Genomic DNA, 20,229 nt, shown 5'->3' on the forward strand with positions numbered 1-20,229 from the left:
ACTCGCCCCTCACGCAAGGCCTCACCTGCTGCTGTGGCAGCTGGCGCTCGCTTTCCACCCCTCTGCTCCATCGAGGGGCGCTCGTGCCCGGCGTTTCGACGCAATCGGCACGCTTGCATTGAAGGGGTTGGATGCGGCGAGAAAATCTGTGAATTGTCCACTAAAGTACAAGCGTTCTTCCGCTAGGAAAGGCAAGTAAGCAAAACTAAGCAAGAAGGAAGTCACAGCCGAGTCGAGTAACGCTTAAGCTTTAGTAGACAATCCTCAGAATTTCTGTAGTTAATGCTTTTGTATCGTTGCTACTGCCTAAACGTGCTCCCTGAAAAGTGGTCTTCCTTTTCACAGTCACTGTCGCTCTTTCTTGATTGAGATATGCCAATGTGCATCTGCGATTCCAGGCGGACATAATGGCCGAAGAGATACGGTCTGCCTTCATTGACGAAGTCATGGCCATCGAACGTGTCGACAACTGGACCAGGCATGTCCTCACCCAAAAGGTTTGCAAGGATATTGTTGCTTTATAGCATATGTGAGCCACATAGTACACGACAGATTGCGGTGCATCAAAACGCGATGAAGATTTTCCAAAGAAACGCTGGCCTGCTTTGTACGCGCATTCTTCTTCATGATCATTCTTCGCCCTCCTATCGGGGTGCAACAACACAGAATGTGCGGTTGTTGCAAGCAGTGATGTCGTACCTGAAAGCAAATAACTCATGGATACGTTGGTATGTAGGGGCGGAAGGGTGCTGGTAGCACACAGGGCTACATTTTGCTCACCAAATTGGTTATCTGTGAAACTGTCCGCATACTGTTCTAAGTCGCAACAGGAACGTGGAATTCGGCAAAAGGATTGGGATAATTTCTGATATCGTGGACCTAGCTCTAAAGTGAAGCCACATTGTAGTAGAAGAGGCGGAAAGTATAAGACGACATTGACAGCAGGGGAATGGTGAATCTGACATGTTGGCTCTTTGAATAAAAAATTCACTTAGGCCAGCTGGCTTTGTTTACTTCATAATCTGTCAGCGCAACAACTAGACATGCACAAAAAAGAATAGACGATCACAGGCGCTGTCTATCAATTGAAGCTTTAACGCAAATACGTGGACAGTACACACAACGCGGAAGCACTAACACGGAAAAAGTAAAAGCAAAACCAACAGCTTGTACAACAGCACCGCGCAAATCACGCGTGATTGAACCGGATTAAAAAGTTCAATTCTAATCCGCTGTTAAAGTAATGGAGGGCTGACCCACGCATTCGTACGCATGCTTATGGATGTGAACAGCCTCAGCTATCTCGCACGTCTGCTGTTCCTTGTGCGTGATAAAGAATATGGTACTACCAATAAGTGCTAAGCAACAACTAATTCAATCACAGCTAATTAGCCTTGTGCCTTCTTTGACTGAATAGCGCCCGCATCTGCTACGACGACAGGTGGCGCCCAGAGCTAAAATAACGAAGGAAATAGACTGTAGCAGAGCGTACGCTCTAGTGGTTAGCTTGTTGAGAGCTCGGTTTAGCAGAGGCAAGGAATGCAATTAGCAGAATGGTTTAGCAGAGGCAAGGAGGCAAGGAATGAGAACGTAGAGTCGTCTGGCTTTATTCAACAGTAAAAGCAAGGTTTGCCGAGTGGCAGTCGTGGCGCCCCAGTCGAGCAGACACCTCGGTTCCAAGAAGGAGCAGGTGGTTACGACTCCCACGGGGAGGCAAGGCGAGGTGATGGACGGTCGCTACAAGGGCTCCCAAGACCCACCTACACGGGCTCTCCCCTCCCACCTGGAATGCCGGAGGCTTAGGTGTGAATGGCGGAAGGAATTAGGAGTTAATGCTCAACACAGGCTGGTTCCACGCGGTCACATGATACTCTCTCTTCTTTGCCGCGAACGTCAATCTTCAAGGTTTTCTCTGAACTTGAAACCACACCAAAGGGTTATGGATAGGAAGGAGTCAATGGTGCCTTGATAGAGTCGCACCGCAGAAAGACGTGCGTGGTTGTTTCCATTGTCGAAAAACTAAACACAGGCTGCCTGCGGGCGATACGTGGGGACCTAGGTCGAAGCTGGCCGAGCCAGAAATGTGGCCTCTCCAAGTGCTGCGCTGCCGCTGGCGGAGTGCCTTGCGGAATACCGAAAAACTGGCTTGGAATGCGAATGGCTGACACATAGAGCATCTTGGCTGCGCTGATTCCGAGGTCATCCTTGATTGTTGTCTCAGCCCCGGTAGTTGCTGAGCTTGCCCATAAGGTCCAAGAGACTTCCGCTCTTTCGGCTTCTGTCGTAACGCCTACGCCTGAGCCCTCAGCTGTCGCCCAGCTCGAAGGGCGTATTGATGACCCCACGGCTGCCATTGCTTCACTTCGCGAACCCAGACGACACCAAGGCTCTTCTAGTCGGAGTGCTTCGTCGTCTTCTCGCGGCCCGTTGACAAGGACCCCTCATTCCAGCGAACTTGCTCATATGACCCACGTTTTGCACAGCGTGCCAGAAATTGCGCACTCCTTGTACCTTGTTTGTAAACGAGATGAGGAATCACTGACGGCTGCATGTGACCCTCCCTCTCGAGCTGGCCGCCTGCTCACAATCACAGAGAAGATTGCAGGCATACGTTCCCTTATCGAAATGGGAACATAGATTAGCGTAGTGCCCATTTAGTAACGATCGCCATTCGAAGCTTCGCGGCCAGCCTCTCCGCGCCACAAACTCCTCTACAATACCGACATACGGGTTTCGTTCTTTTGCCCTTGACCTCGGATTACGCCGCACGTTATGCTTGATTTTCGTCATCTCTGACGTCGTCCATCCCATCAACGGTTCTGATTTCCCGTCCTCTGACAACCTTCAGTTCAGCTTGGGCAACCAACGGCTCATCGATGGCACTACTCGTCTGTGGACCGTCGGACTTCTATCGAGAGTTGATTGCCCCAAGGGCGTTCACACACTTGTGCCATAAAGTCCTTAACAGAGAATATTGGCCTTGTTCCCCGAGGTCACAAGATCTTCGAATTCGAAAAAGCCTCCTAACCACATGGTTAGTCACCACATGATCACATGTGGTCCCCAATTTCTTCCCGTCCTCACCGCACGTTCGGCAACCCTCTCGCCGTTGCTAAACGGGACTTTGAACAAATGCTGCAACTCAGCATTATTCGTCCTTCATCTAGTGCTTGGGCTCCGCCGCAGCGTTTGTTATCGTAGAAGGCATAGAGTTTCCTACAATATACTAGAGGGAACTCTGGCACTGCAGCCGCTGAAACACCATAAGAATGATGGGAATTACAGGGACTTGTCAGGTCTTCGTGCTAGTGGGTTCAGTCGTTCTTGTGGCTTTATGTATTACACTTTAAAATACTTCATTATCGTAAATTTCAGAGCAATCCATATCCTTGAATCGCAGAATACGCTGCGAACACGCACAATCGCTACTAATTGCAACGATTGAGCTTGTCGAGGTGGCCAAATCAAAACGCACCAAGCGTCTCAAGGCACTGGCATGCCTGCGATAAATTCATAATGGCGTTTCACATGGCCTGTCGATGCAAGCGTCCGTGGCTTAATGGTTTTGATATCAGGCTTCCATGCTAGAGGCCCTGTGTTCGAATGCTGCCGTCGGACACTTTTAATAACTTCTCTGTAATTATTCATTGCGCAGTACATTGTTGAAAATGACGAGCTTACAAAGTCACAAAGCCGTTTGAAGCCACAATGACGAAGTTTAGACAAATCCACGTACTTCTCATAATTTCCATGCTGGTACAACTGCTCCCATTGCATCTCCCGTAGACGCTAGCGCCAGAGTTCCCTCTAGCAATTATTGTATGAAACTCTATGGTAGAAGGATCCAAATGATTGGCGCCCATGTGACATGATCTAAATGCTCAAGTTGTGCATGAAAGCTACCCACTACCCCACATCCAAGATCTCACAACTAATCTGGACAGGTGCACCATCTTCAGCAAAGTGGATCTAGTTAAGGCATACCGCCACAGACCAGTTGAACCCAATGACATTCCTAAAATTGCCATCACGACACCCTTCGCTATATTCGTGTTTGTGCGCATGCCTTTGGATTGCGCAACGCCGGACAAACATTCCAGTGCTTTACCGCTGAGGTCTAACAAAGTTTGCCTGTAGTATTCGCTTGCATCGATGACATACTAATCGCTAGCGCCACTCCGGAAGACCACGAGTGTCCCTCACATGAACCTTTACAGCGTCTTCAATAGTGCGGCTTCGACGTCAACCCACATAAATGCGTTTTTGAAGCGTCCGAGCAAGATTTCGTGGGTCATCGTGTTTCGGTACTTGGGATTCCCGGGATCCCGGTACTCGGGATCCTGCGCAGCCTTACTAAGGTCCATCACCGACCTGTTGACTAGAATAATGGCAGTTGCCTCCAGTGGGGCCATTGTATCGGTGTTGTAACAATATATTGGCTCTGAATGGCACCCCTTGGCTTATTTCTGTAGGAAACTGCAATCCGCCGAGACAGGCTAGTGTATTCGGTCGCGAGCCGTTGGCCATCTACGCCACCATTCTAAACTTCCGCCACTTACTGGGAGGACGCGAGTTCCGAATTCATGACTGACTTATGTGTTCAGCACGAACTCGTCAAAGTACGTCGCGTGGGAGGTACCGCATCTTGCATACATCTCCGAGTGGCAGCCGCAGGGGGAGCGGATGTCCTCTCCAGTCTTGCGGGTTTCGGCTCGACTTCTGCTGTCGACTGGCAGGTACTACCGGAAGCACCGTACGCCGACCCTGAACTACAAGCGTTGCGGCTACCGTTAAATTTTGATTGTAGTGCACCATTTCACACATAGGCCCGAGGCGCTCCCTATTGTCGACATCTCCGCAGAAACAGTCGCATGCGCTTTCGTTTCTTCGTGGGTTTCACGTTTCGCCTGCCCATCTATTTAACGACTGACCGTGGCTGGCATTTTTAATGTGCACTATTTGCACCACTTGCCCGCATTCGGGGTGTGAGGTACTGCCATGTTACTGCTTACCATCCGTCTGCTAACGGGATGATCGAGCGTCATCATCCGCAGCTGAAGACAGCCCTTATATCATGGCGTGATCGTGGGCACTTGACCGACTACTTGCGTTGGTAGCTTGCGTTCTGGCTGTCCACCACAGCGACGTTGGATGCTTTACGGCCGATTTCGTTTATGACGCCCCTCTACGTCTTCCTGGCGACCTTTTCACCACAGAAAAGACATCTCCTCAACATCAACCCTATCTTCGACACCTCCACCACAGTTTCTGCGACAGCCAGTCCGTGCAACCTAGGTCAGCCAAGCAGCACATATTCGAACGACCGGACCTCGTGACCGCCTGACATGTTTTTCTTATGCACGCGGGGGATCACACAAGAAGTCTGTGTACGCGTCGCACAAACCAGTTCCGGAAACCATGCCCGACTTCCGCTCTGTACGTTTCCACAGCAACCAAACTCGCCGTCCCCAGTGCATGATTTGACCGCAGTAGTCGCAGAGTCCGTCATTTCCATGTCGCGCCCGAAAGGATTGTGCATGGACAACGTGCATAGAGGGCTTCGTACAGCACCTGCGTCACCTCGTAATCACTGTCGCCCGAGCTCTCATCGCTAAACGCGAGCTCTGCAGCAGCACTGAATGCAGCCATTTTGCGAAGCAACACAATGTTGTGCTTACCAACCGGGTACAGATTTCGCTTGAAGACGGAAGTGCCGCGTGCTATTTCCGCCCGAATCCACGCCTCGGCGGCGGAGCAAGTGAGCGCGATCCCGCGCAGATCGAGCTGATCCGGAACGACCAGTGGAACGCGCGAACCCGCTCCAGATCGACCAGAGAAATTCGGATTCGTTGCCGCGGAGCAAGAAATCCTGCTCCAAATCGACCAGTGAAAAACGCCATAAGACCACCTGAAGCCGGCCTACGTGGACACACAAATCGCCCATCTGCATCTCCAGAGCACGGATTCCCCAGAACATTACCTTTCCTTACAAGATCAAGAACGTCCGCATAGCGTCCATTTCACGATTGCACTCTAGCCGGGGACCCTGTAGCGCCCGCATCTACTACGATGCCCGCAGCTAGAAACATGCAGGGAATCAAGTTAGTAGTGGGGCGTAGGCTCTAGTGATCGGCTGTTTAGTTTAGGTGCCGGTCGTCCTTTCTTTCCCGCTCCACAACTGCATTCCCTGTTGACTTTTATGGTCGCGATTAACAGAAAACGAGCACCTCTGTTTCCCTTCTCCTCGTTCAATTATAGCGAAGTTCTCGAATCTGGCAGCATTGCGTTCATTATATGTATACCATACGAGGGCATATTATCCAAGTGGCTGCTATACCCTAAGTTCGCGTGTTACGCGACGCCATCGGACAAAAAAGGATATTCCATACTCGTCAGCTATTGCCCTGAGTGGCGCAGGCTAGTGCTAGATCTTCCAGTGCTAGTGACCTGCCAGTGCTAGATCTAGTACACATGAATACGCAAAATAGTGGATGGATTCATGGTCATGGCCAATTTCTTATGCAATGCATGCGTAATGCACAGTTTAAGGGTTAGTCTCCCCCAAGCGACAAGTTAGCTTTATGTACACTTTTATTTTTTATTTTCTTCGTTTTTTTTATTCCAATTTCAACCAGAGCTAATTACCCTGTGCTTTCCTTGGCTTCATTGCGTGCTGGTTTTTAGGGCCGTGATTAGAAAGACGTGACGTTACTTGCCCTGCCGCACTTAATGCTATTATCTATGGTAATGTGAGTTTTTTTTTGCAATAGAATGACATGCGCGTTCGACTCGAGTCCTAAACAAAAACTGCAACAGTCAGTAGCTGTGGGCGCTGGCAATAAAAGATTCCGGATTGTAATCTAGCCAAGTGCACCTGTAGAAGCTGCTGTAGCTTTCTGCCCGTTTCGCAATTTCGACGAGCTATAATGTATCATAGATGCTATGATATTCAAGGCGTTTAAGAAATGTGGTGTCTCAGCTTGTACAGGCGGTGCCAAAGATGGTATGCTCTGGGAAGTTATACTAGTGATCAGGAGGCCTCCGACAGTGAGAGCAACGCCTTGTCTGTAATGTCCCTCGCGGACACAACAGGTGCTTCCATATTTTTTTCGAAGTGAGAACAGATCACCATTACTGTCTCTAATTCTCTTATTAAAAACCGGTGAGAGTAATATCAAGCGCATTACATCCACAATTTTTCAAGTACAAGTGCAGGAGCTCAAGTTACATTTAAGAGTATTAGCCTAGAAATTGTTTTAGGCGTAAAATAAGACACGGGCAGGCACACGCTAGTGCACCTGTCGGTGTATTATTTGGCAGCTAAAACCACTTCTAGCCATGTACCAACTGTCCCTACAGCAGACGTTACTATGGGACCATCAACTTTTTTACTTCCAGACCGGAAAATCAGATGGGCTTTACAAACAAGTGCGCGCTAGGATCGAGAAAATAGGGCACGCATAATTGGCCATAATGGGACATAAACGGTCATTGGCCAGGTAGCTCCTAATTTGTCAAAGGCTGCATACATATTTCTCTAAGTGTTCATGAAGCCGCAAGAAAATGTGTTTCCATTTTTTCTACTTTTTTTTCTCTGGGAAAATAACTGCTCAAATCAACGCCGTTCTGCGCAGGCGCAGAGCGTCGTCGTGCTCTCATTCTTTCCGGCACGTTACACAGCCAAGGCGCTTGTCAGTGTTATGTCCTCCAAGGTGGGTGCCTGACATCACCAGATGTCTAGAATCTGTCATTGCCGTTTTGTTTACAATGTTGCAGCGTGAATTTTTTACTCTTTTTCCCACATTAGATCAACGAGGTGGCGGAGTGGAAAAGCAATCCGATGGAGTATTTTCTTAAAGTGAGCGCATTCGTGGCCAACTCCTGGGCTGCTCCAATGCACCACCCGCTTGTCGATCGCAGGTACCTGTCGAATGTCCGTACTCGCCTTGTAAGATTAAAACCACCTAAGGAAAAATAACGTTCCCGTTTTCGGTTATCCCCCTGAGTCTAATTTTTTTTATTATTGCTGTTAATAATTGCAGGAATTAGAGTCTGGGATTTCTTGCGAGAATTAATTGATCGCATGCACGGTTTTAAGTATTCCCGCTACCTTTAAATCTGATTGCAGCTACAATATATTCTGTTTCCTATATTTACGCCTGCAATGTCACTGAGCTGTGAGAGCTATGGCACACGCGCCCATGTTCCGTCGACAACTATTCATAGTACTATTTACTCGTATCATAATGACAGTAAAGGAATAATATATTGTTACTATTTGCCTGCGTTGCCATAAAGTATCAGTTCAGCTAATGGCTGAAGGGCATAAAAGGCTCAAAAGCCAGAGTAAAAACAAATCCGCAGTTACGTTGACGTACGTGATGACCTTCTTTTCTCATCAGTAAAGCGGCACGTAAAACTGTTGTTTGTAGAAGTCTCCTAGGAAATTTCATGAAGCGCTGTGCGAGCTACATGTAGCGTTTTCTGACACATGCAATGCGCAGTTCACAACACTAGTCCGCTCCAGCTAGTCGCAATCGGCCTATCTGCTATATGTTCCAATCAATGCCCATCGTATACAGGGTGTTCATTTTTTTTTTGAGACCATGCAGAATTTTTAAAAACCACCTATGGCAGATAGTTTAGCTTTAGTCATTTAGCTGTATAAGTCGACGAGGTAAACTATAGTTGCACTAGAAATCGAGATGGATAATCAACTAATTAACAAAAGGTCACTAAATAACTTTAACTGTTTATGTTACGGCACTTGTTGCACTTTACGAATTGTAGCCGCAAGAACTTTCCGAATGATGCCACTTTCGAGATGTTCATTCCCAAAGCGTACGACCACATAAATGGGCGGCAGAGTTACTTTTGCGCTTCAATACGTAAAACCGGGCTTGGTAAAAAAAGAAAGTGGAACAATAGTGCAGTTTTGCCACAAGCTTGACGGCGCATGTCTCGAAGCCCGCGTGTTTCTTGTAAGCCGCTCCAAGTCGATGTACCTCGCGAACTCACCGGCTAGAATTAGAAATTTGCTATACGTGCAAGTGATTATTCAAAACAGCTAATTGGTGAATTTTTCATATTTATTCCACTAGTCATTTCGATTTCTCGTATGAGAAAGGTCCGCCACTTCAATTATTCCAGCTCATGAGCTGCAGTTACGCTATCTGCTACAGGAGATATTTAAAAATTGCGTATTGCCTCTAAAGGACTTCGTATTCCCAGTTAATGAGTGGCTACATGCATTTATAGATCGAATAAGCCTTTTGATTAGTGGAACATCAGCCTAGCTTCCACAATGCTGCTTCATTCAAGTAATACACTGCTGTTCGTACTAGACCAGTTGGACCTTAATCCCACGTATTCATCGTACTACTATTCGTGTAGGCTACAAGTGAGCATGCCTGTCATTTTATAGCCACAGTAAAATAGAGAAAGCCTCGCAGATGGTCAGGTTCCCTGTGGTTTGCAGACCCCCCCCCCATAGCAACAAGTACTCATTCATAACGAGTGGAACGGGCGCCTCTGTGGCGGATGTTCGGCTAAGGTGGCAAGGAAACATATTCACCGACGATTACGATGCTCCTTTATTCGAAATTTGAGCGCAGTTCTATACGTGTTTTCATTTCGCGATATATTGGCTGGCGCGGACAATCTGTCGTGCGACACGTTGCAAACGTAGTGAACTGTGACGTGACTGCCTCACTAATCTCGAGTTCGCGAGAGCCAGTGCGTGGGGAACGCGTGGGCGCGATTCACGGCAGCCGCCGCCGACGGACCTCCCAGACGCTGCGTGCTACTCTGGCGCCATCCCTTAGCCATCGTCCCCGCACTACACTTTCATTCTCACGCTTTCACCATACCCTCCAACGCTTTCTTCCTCGTGGTTCCGCGCAACGCCACCTAGAGCAAATTCTTCCTGGCCGGGCTGCTCCTGTGGCCACGTGATCATACGTCATCGGCATGGGGCCTTAGTCCCCGGCGCGGCAGCGGCAGCAGTGGCATGCTTGAACGCGCGTCCGCGGTGCCGTCAAACGCACGTGGTCGCTGCAAAACGTGGTCGTGCAGAATTAGAAGAAACTGCGAAATGCCTCGGAAGTGTTGTGTGCCGCGGTGCAATGGCAATTACAAGACAGGCCCCAAGGTGCATGTCTTCTCGTTTCCTAAAACCGACGAAGTAAGGAAAGCGTGGATACGTGCCATTCCACTTGAAAACCTGGTCGTGTCAGCTAACTCCAGGGCAAGAAATTTCTAATGTTTATTATTTCGGCAGCAGGTTGCTTCTACCGTTAGTTTGCAAGCCTTGCTTACAACTCCATTGTGGCACGTAAAGGCTAAATGCGTCATACATAGCCCATGATGTCAAGTAACCGCACCTATGCTAGGATATATTTATCTAGTTTAGGCGTGCGAGCGTCACTTTAAAGCCGAAGACATCGTTCGAGAAAGAAGCTATATTGACGAAGCCACCGGCTGCACAGTGACAACGTCGCTCTCACGTTTACGGCTTCGACCTGATGCCGTACCAACGGTATTTCACGGTTGCCCGAGCTACCTGTCCAGAGAAAGGACTAGGCGAGAGGACCCAGAGAGCAAACGAATGCGCTTAGACTGCGCTGCCCTTGAGAAAGTGCTTGCGGAGTCAGTTATCACTGCCCAGAATGACGGAGCAGACAAGCTTTGTGATTTGAAAGAATTCGCAAACTTCGTTCCAGGCAAGCAGCTGACATTTTGTCATGCCATCGAATGCAATAAACACGTAATTTTCGCTCACATATGTAACGATGCGGCTCCTTGGATTAAATACTCTGTTATTATAAAAGCAGACCTAACACTAACAGTAAATGTCGCAAAAGCACAAGTGAAGCGGCTCGGGCCCAAATTGCTAGTTCCGTCGGCGGTCAACAGCAAACGACGGCTGCTGAAGTTGTTTGCGGGAGTCGGGAGCTTCGAGAGTGCCGTGAGTTCAAGTTATGAAAACTCAGAAATGGACATCTGCGAGACTGTCGTTTATCTTCTGAGCAAAATATGTGCAACACGGGGAGACGATAACTTCCGTGCCATTCAACTGCTAACCGAGCAGGTGCAGCTGAAGTCAACCACAAAAAAAAAAAAAGAACGCTGCTGCTACTTTGTTGACTTCATGGTGTACTTGTATACTATTTACAATATCGCCTCATGCATACAAGTGCATGGGCAGCCGCGGGAGCATCATCATGCCACAACCTAGGACCGTTCGGTCAATATCATGCCATAACCAACGACCATTCGGTCAATATATTCATCAATCGGGATGAAACCGCAATTGCAGCATCAAGACGGTACATTACTCCGCTACATGGCCAAGAAGATATCCGAGTTGAATGAGCAGCAAAGTTACGTGAGCCAAAGGTCCAAAACCAGCGCCACGTGGCCATGGAACTCGCACTCCAGTTGCTCAGCGATGAGGAGCCTTCAGACTTTGACGTCTGTGAAAAGGAACACACGAGTGAGGTGGTGCTGAAATATGTATTGTGGTGCAGCACAAACATTCTCCTAAAAAATTTCTGCCGGCGATTGAATGACAAGCTGCCTGACCCGGACAACAAAGCTAAAAAGCGGAAGCTGCAAACTCTAACAAATAAATGAATAGAACGCCGGATGCCTTCTTATGGTTGGAGTCGGGCATCAAATAGATGGTAGCTGGCCCATGCCGTCGTCCAGCTCATCCACGCTGAGGACGTTGTTGAAGGGAGAGACTTGTTCTCACCGAGAACGAGGAATATGGGATTTATTTACAGCATCTACATCAGAACGTAACTGTTCATCAGTCTAATATGACTGATAGAGGAAGGCACCCTGAGGAGCCGCCAACGGGTCCTTAAATACATTCTGTCCTCCCTAGATCCCAAGGTGAGGGAAAATGGCAGTCCACTGCCGAACAATTCGGAACGTTCAAAGACATCGTAGCTAACCCGCCTTTGAGGGGGAGGGTTTACGCACTCAATTCCGCACAGGTTGCACTGACCACACCAAGGTGAGAGGGTTCTCGCAGACACGGTGCTTGACTCGAGCAGGCGCCTCTTTGTCCCAGAGTTGACGCCGCAGACAATGGCCGCCGCGTCTGTCCATTCACTGACGTCTTCTAAGCTGCGTGAGAGGGCACCGCCAAATATCTTCCAGGAGATCACCTGCTCCAAACCCAACCTGGAAGGCGGCGGCGTACACACTAACAATGCTTGCTCCGCCGACGGCGTCTAGCCATCTCGGCGCCGTCCCCCAGTTGACGCGGCGCATTCTTGTTGTCACAAAGCAGGTTGTCGCCGCAGCCATGGTGGCGCCGATGGGCTGACGACTGTAATGTTCCTGTATATGCTCCCTGCGGGAGCATATACAGAAACACTAGAGGACTGCCGTCTGGTCGTCCTTTCAAAGCGAGTCATCGCAGCAGACCTAGTGGCGCCTTTCCGTCGGTCGCTTCCCCGAAGAACGCCAGCTTCCGCAGGTCGGTGGGCTGGGAGAATTTTGTAGGTCGGTACATCTGCAGGCCTGTAGAAAACACCTTTCGCTATATTTTCTATTTCTGCCTCATCTTATTCCAAAAAAAAAGTCAGTCAGCCAAAGTGTACAAAAATTATGCGGACTTGTGCTGAAGCGTTCCTACGCTAGCGCCTGAACCCGCCCAGTCCGGCTTACGAACGTCACAGAGGCGGTCCGGCGGCCTTGAGGCAGTCTAGGTGGCGTTGTTCCGCTGTGCCCTCCTTCCCGCTTTCCTCCTCGCGTCTGTCATCCACTGCTGCGCGGCCCGTTCGCTTTCATCCTTCGCTGCGCTCGTTCGCTAGGTTAAGCATAGTTTCCCATGCTGCGACTGGAGCGACGAAAATCGGTCCAGTCGCATGTGTCGCAATGCAATTTTTAGAGGGGCCATTCATGATGGCGATTTTAACAATGCGACTGGAGCGACACGCAGGGTTGCTTGCTGCCAGGTTTTGTTGCGCACGCCGCATAATTATTTTAATGTAATGAAGGAAACGTGCACATTGTACTATCTTGACGTGTCTTTGTCAGGAGCAAATAATACGCTGCTTTTGTAATTTAAAAACGCTTTGTCGTTTAAATATGTTTTGGAGTGAGCAATGGCGGTTTCTGAAGTTCAGTGCGAAGGGACACGGCGTTCAGAAACAACAGCTATTCGCAGCTGGTTGTTCAGCGCTGTGTGTTGTCTCATGTGCTTTCTACATCCGCGTTATTTCGCTTGCACTACAACATATTACAAGATGGCCTAATAACAAACCCACATAGCTGCCCTCACCGCATGTGCAGTATTCGCAATTCGGCTGCAACGAAGTCGTCATGTTAACAACGAGATGGCGGCGCTTCCGTGCTCAGCGTCAGCTTCTGAAGCAATGACATGTGTGTGCTGCTCGTGACTTCGCATAAGCGGTGCTTGCTTCTAGCCATATTCTTGCACTAAACACAGCAACAAGCACTTACCCGAAAGCCCCACGTCTGCACCTGAAGGAAGCCGCCAGCGACTGTGCGTAATTACTGAACGTGGAATGGAAATTGCGCTGTGAAATTCAACCTTAGCACTAGCCTGGCTCGTCTCGTGTGGATCGAACGCTTCGTAGTACTAACAACTCGGAATGGTGTGTTTACGAAGGAAACGTGAAAATACACTTCATTTGCAACGTATGGTGCCGAACAACGCATATAAATGGGAAAATGGAACCTGAAGCACAATTTTTTTAATTCTCCCTTCGTGTACGTACCGGATACGGCAATCCACGTCTCCGGCGATTGCACTTGTTGAGAGAGACGCCATTTCCCAAAAGGAGCCCCGAAATTGCGACCAACCGGTTGGTTGCAGCCGAAAGCGGCGCGGGGTGGCACAGCGGCTGCGATTTTCGTCGCAGGCGACCGAAAGCGCACTTCCGTTTCGATGAAAATCGTATCATGTGAAACAGCCCTTAAGCCTGTTTCACATGATGCGATTTAGGTCGCACCGGAAGTGCGATTTCCATCGTTTGCGATGAAAATCGCAGTCGCAGTGCCGACCCGCCTATTTTCGGCTGCGACCAACCGGTTGGTCACACAGCCGCACCGTCGCAGCGATCGCTGCGATTTTCCGTCGAAATTGCGCGGAGAGCTATCGCGGAGCTATTTCGCCGGTTTGTTTTGAAAAATGGTGTCTCGCACAAGTGCAATGCCGGAGACGTGGATTGCCGAATTCAGTACGTACTGGAAGGGAAAATAAAAAATTGATCCTGCAGATTCCATTCTCCCGTTTCTATGCGTTTGTTGATGACACGCTACGCAGCAAATGAAGTGCATTTTTACGTTTGCTTCGTACGTCTTTGCGAGTTGTCAGTACTAGATGTTCGATCCCCACCAGACGACGAGGTTGTCACAATTTTCTTTTGTTCAGTAGCATGCAAAAAGCGCGCTTAAGTAGCAGCTTGAATTATTTCAACCTCGGTAAGGGCGAATGACAAGACAGCAAAGTACCCGAAGTTTCAACGTTGTGCTGAACGCGGTACCGTTCAGTTGCATTTTCTTGTCGGTTTTCAAGTGTGAATTTCCCGACGCATCTTGAAAGCTTATTTATTATTAAATTTCACAGAGTAAAAGTGTAGGCTATCGTAATGAATTTGCTACAACAGCATTAAATCCGTGGTTTGAATAAATATTACATGCACGTTAGGTTGCACCTCTTCTCTGGAGAATTTTCTTGCACAGAAACCAATAAACATTAACTATGTTGCAGACTTTGTATCCTTACTGCATCTGTAATAACACTTGCTTTGAAAGGTAAATAACTCTACAGCTAGTAGATTAAGTAAATTACTTGCTTGCTATAGTGGCACCGTGACAACGTACCCTCCTGTACCGTCATGTAAAACTTGAGCGACAATGCAAAATGCAGGCAAACGGCCTGTTCTTGTGGAGATAAAACAGTATAAAACGACAGGCTGAAGAAAAGTAAATCAAAACTGTGCAGCGAAGTCAGCCAGTACAAGCAGTTCTTGCTTGTTCACAGCTGATCAAGTGTGCAGAAGCATTTAAGCCTAGATGTTTCTAACAAGTTCGTGATTACATATATTAGTGTGCAAACCCATATAGCGATATCTGCTGCGATTACTCTTTATAAGTAATGATATACCATGCTACTTGCAAGAACATATCACCCGAGGATTTTAGAACAAATTTCTGCATTTCACCTATACACAATATGTGGTTTATTCAATAAAGGACCACAAACTGGGTTTTTTGCAATGACATACTTATTCCAAATTTTACTTACATGCAGGCAAGAAAAATATCTATAGACAAAAATATTCTTCCTCACTTTATTCACCTGCCACTGTGGCTATAGCATTCTGCTGCTAACACAAGGCGAGGGGTTGATTTGCCAGCCATGGAAGTCGCATTTCGATGGGAGTCATAGGTAAAAAAAGTTCTTGCACTTAGATTTAGTTCATCGCCTTTCATTGAACCCTTAAACTTCAACATACTATTGCATAGGGGGGCGTGCTTATGCAAAATCTAACACTAATAGAAAGGAAAGGGCAGAATTGTAAAACAACCATCTTTCGTGATAATGCGAGTGAGTAAATATTCATTGCATCGATATGTATTGTTCAACAGCACTGCACAAATAAGCATAATCAGGTATAGCAAGTACTCTGTCAGGAAGCTGGTTCTACAGATGTATAAATGTCAAGGCATGAATGCTCATACTACGTCACACACATAGCACAAAGAAAACCGTTTTCAAGGGTTGTGCCTTCTGGCAGATATGAGTGGGCCATAAGCAGTAGAAACATTATGGGGGGACATTGTGTAATACCGCTCATGAAAGAACGAAGAGAGTGAAGAGGCTTTTAACAGCAGTACCTCATGCTACTCTAATAAGTGGTACGATGAGCAAAAACATTTCTGGTAGAGAACTTAAACAGTAACTTTCTGAAAAACAGAAAATTCCAGGTGAGAGTTGGAGGTACAGTTGGCCCACCCACATCTACAACACAGGTATACTACAAGAAACACTACAGCCTATGGTGTATTACAGTCTATGGGAAAGCTATCTAATACAGAAATCAAGAATGATGCAACAAGCCCTCGACAACACTGCATACTTTCTTGGCCAGTCTGGCCTCTCGCTTTCTGATAAGTTGGCTTACATCGACGTCGGAAAAAAGCCTAGAATCAAGAACTACTCCAGATAGCACATTGTGCTCTCAATAACTGGAGAAACATACCTGCAAGTCAACATCCACAAATCCTCAGCTAGTGTAAGACCATGACAGCAGAGCCAGCATGTGGGTGAAAGAATTATGCCGTGCCTGGATGCTAATTGTACACCTGGTGAAAAGAATAATCTTGAAATCATGGGGGCTGGACGAGTAGATACTATGGAAAATCGCAGATGCTGTGCTTGTGTCCAAGGTATGGTACGGCATGAATTACCAGCAGCACACAAAAAAGACAACTCATCGAATACAGGCATCGGGTAGTAATAACAGGTCTTTCCAGCTGTACCATGCTTGAAGACCTCTATGAGAAAGAGCAAACGAACAAGCACCTAGACAGAGTAGAGTTGCAGCCTACAGCACAAATTCTTTGCCTCAAGTGCTCAGAACCTGGTCCCAAGATACTGTCCCAGCTAGCATATGAGATGCAAAGATGACTACCCCTACCTTCAGAAACAACGTCGGGAGCACCTGAACTTGCAATACAACAGGCCCATACCGTGAAATATGGGGGCAAACAGTTAGACCAGGAGACTATATGCAACTGCCAGACACAGAGACGAGGTTGCTAATCATGAATATGCAAGTAAACATCAGGCACACATAGTACAGTGATGTGGCAATAGCAGTTTAACAGTAGTATGACACTACATAAAACTAAACCCCATATAAGTGAGTACCATTCCAGGTCACCCTACACCTAGAAAAGCTGAACAGAAAGCAGTCAAAGCAGCACGCTGCACAACACCCTGCATGTATTCACCAGAAACTGCCTTGGCCTGCACATCACACAAGATTGTCAGGAAAATCAGGAGATTGACACGCGACTTGTGTCATGGCCAGAAATGGCCAGAAATTAAATTACAGGATACATAGCCATGCAGGTATTCCAGGACACAAGCGGGCTTACAAGCCCGACATAATAACTGAAAACTGGATGAGTTTGTGTGTATTCATTATTAACTATAGTTAATTTAGTTAATTAGTTAATTTACTATAGTTAATTCTATAGTTACTATAGCTATAGTTAATTAACTATAGTTAATGAATTCATAAGGCTGCACGGGAGAAGAATGGTACCTCTGCCCAAGGGCCCGATTTCACATCCAAATCCACGCGTGCACACACACACACACACACACACACACACACACACACACACACACACACACACTTTCAACGGAGGTTCATTTGTAAAAATGTGGCGAGTTATACAAATTACCAGAAAAAAGGGACGAGCAAAACGAGAACAAGGCGAAAGCAGGGGCCAACGTTTCGACAAGTGTACTTGTCTTCTTCAAGGTCCACTTGTGGAAACGCTGGCTCCTACTTTCACCTTGTTCTCGTGTTGCTCATCGTATTGAACTTCCATCTTCCGCCTTCCCCGTGTTTTCCCCAGAAAAAGAAAGACATCTTTGAAGGATAGATAAAAATTGGTGCTTGATGCAGCCAAACATAAATAAAGCTGGTACAGAAAGAAAACAAAGAAAAATTCCAAGTGCAGGAAAAGAATCATTACAATTGCCAATCCTGCATGTCAGCACCTTTCAAGAAACACTGTCGTTATTCCAGTAGACAGATTGACAGCTTGCTTATGCAAGCACATTCTTCCAGTTCCATGCCATTGGAAAAAAATGAGTTTCCTGGAATGTAGCCACATGCACACTTCGTGATCACAATGTTTTTTTCCCTGGACTTGCATATCCATATGTATTTTCTCCCTTTCCTGCTTTTATGCTTGGTTTCATCATGCACTAGTCTTTATCCGGTTTTATTGCTGCACTACTTTCTGGCAACCTTTATAGATCACTGCATTTTCACAATAAACTTCATAATTAGAAGTTAGCGTACCCTATTCTTACTGCTTCGCATTATACATTCTTGCTACATTGGCAAATAAAAGATTTTATAAGGTACATAGAAGCATCACACGGGCCATTAAAGTGACTTGTTGCAGTGTAAAAAAAATAATGAATAGCCTGGCTGCAAATGGCACCAGAGAACACATAGGACGAACAAGAAAACCGAGATGATCTAAAAACCAAAAGTTTAATGTACACACCGAGTAAATGCTTGCTGACAAGCAATAGACCGAACATACACAAAAAGGAGAAGCAAAAATTCGTGTGCGTTTCCTGACAGGAAATGCATCCATTTCAAACGGAGGCCGTGCTGACAAGATTCTCCCAGCAATTTTAGATCTACAGCTTCCATAATTTCTCTAGGCAGCCGATCTGCACAGAATGCTAGCTTCTTCCTCTACAATGCACGCTCAGATGTGGAGACTGCATTGAAGAGGAAGAAGCTAGCATTCTGTGGAGATCGGTTGCCTAGAGAAATTATGGAAGCTGTAGATGCAAATACACTGGGAGAATCTAGTCAGCATGGCCTCTGTTACACTTTCAGAGATGCATGCGTTTTCTGTTGGGATCTGTATGAGCACACATAAGTTTTTGCTTCTTCTTTTTGTGTAACTTCGATTTATTGCTTGTCAACCAGCATTTACTCGGCATGTTCAATAAATTTTCACTTGTTAGTACGCCTTTCTCTTTAGCAGAAAGGTGTTCATTCTTTTTGCAGTGAAGCTGTATATGCCTAGGCAAAACACTCATGGTCCGATCCCAAAACCCCTAGTGCAGGGGTATGATCGAGCCTTGCTTAAGGGAGTGTGAGCCATTGCATTCGTCTTGCATGACGGACAGAGAAATTTCATGTTGGGTAGACATAGAAATGCTTATGCACTTCAAACATACATTTATCTACGTATTATTGCAGGGAAGGGACACAGAGGGGGACGGGGTTAAGACAAGATCATGATGTCATTATTATCTCGCAACAAAGGTGTGGTGGGCCATTGGCTAGACCGATAGTGACATCGTTTCTCTCTAGCAGCAGAGCACGCATGCAGCAGTCTCTCTCCGACTTCCCGATAGGTTCAAAAATGTGTCCCTGTATTTAAATAATATGAAATGTGCAGCCCCGGTGTGTCACTTTGTAACTACAGTGCGTAAATGAGCCACAACCATTATGATTAACGCATTACAAAACACAAATGCGTAACATAATTAAGAAAGACTTTGATGGACCCGATGGATTAACACAATGAACCACTCATTGCACTTTCCATGATGGGGATCTTGCAAAGTGCGATGTGTGGCATTCCAAATAAACAATGTAATAAACCCAAGCCAAACATGTGCATAACCTCATTAAGAAACACAGACATAACCAATAATATAGAAAGACTTGAATAAACCATTCGAATTGACCCAGTGATAAACACCGGGGCCGCACATGTCAGCTTCGCTGGTTTACCCTCTGTACAAGGTGCATGGGCAGTAATTTTTTTTGTTATTGTTTGTTAAGTATTGTATAATGTTGTGCCAGTAAAACACCTTGGGCTAGTTGATGCAATGTATTGGTACTGCTTTTTTTTGCTGTTTTTTTCTTAATGTTGTGCCCTTCTTCCTTTTGTAACAACTTTTTTATTCCTCCTTGCATAATACTTCAACCTTGCAGCCTGCGAGGTATATAAATAAATAAGTGCAAAAGCATGTCATTCATTCATCTGCATACACCTCGCACCATTCCTTGCTCAACATACGTCACTGTGTTGATGTCTCGCAGCGTGCATCTACATTACCTGCCGTTTGCGTTTCGGTATGGTTTGTGAACAGTGTAATGCATAAAGATTACATGACATTAAGGTTCTGACCTATGCGGTGCATAAGCAAACCTTGGAAAAGATGACATGTTGGATTGTTGAAAATAATACAAATTGTATATATCACAGTTACTTTAACAGCATTTAATTGACCACTTGACAAAAACTTCACTTCACATAGATTCCAACACGTACACTGAAGCTGCAGTTTCTTTTTTTTTTTGCTTAATAATGTAGTCGTTACTGCATGGCCACATTGTAGATTTGAAAACAAAGTTAAATAAATTTTTTAATTGCAATATCACAATATGTGTAGATCACTGCGAT

The 20,229-nt window shown here is 46.6% G+C and overlaps 1 protein-coding gene across 1 annotated transcript in view; it reads left to right on the plus strand.

Moving 5' to 3' along the window:
- Positions 1-402: 402 nt before the first annotated feature.
- LOC142571196 (endothelin-converting enzyme homolog) overlaps positions 403-20,229 on the plus strand; it is a 98,374-nt gene continuing 78,547 nt past the window's right edge. The window contains exons 1-3 of the mRNA XM_075679466.1: positions 403-497; positions 7,635-7,712; positions 7,808-7,920. Coding sequence (XP_075535581.1) covers positions 408-497; positions 7,635-7,712; positions 7,808-7,920 — 281 coding nt within the window. The 5' untranslated portion in view covers positions 403-407. The remainder of the gene's footprint in view (positions 498-7,634; positions 7,713-7,807; positions 7,921-20,229) is intronic.

Source organism: Dermacentor variabilis, chromosome 2 (assembly GCF_050947875.1).
Source record: "Dermacentor variabilis isolate Ectoservices chromosome 2, ASM5094787v1, whole genome shotgun sequence".
Taxonomy (NCBI): Eukaryota; Metazoa; Arthropoda; class Arachnida; order Ixodida; family Ixodidae; genus Dermacentor; species Dermacentor variabilis.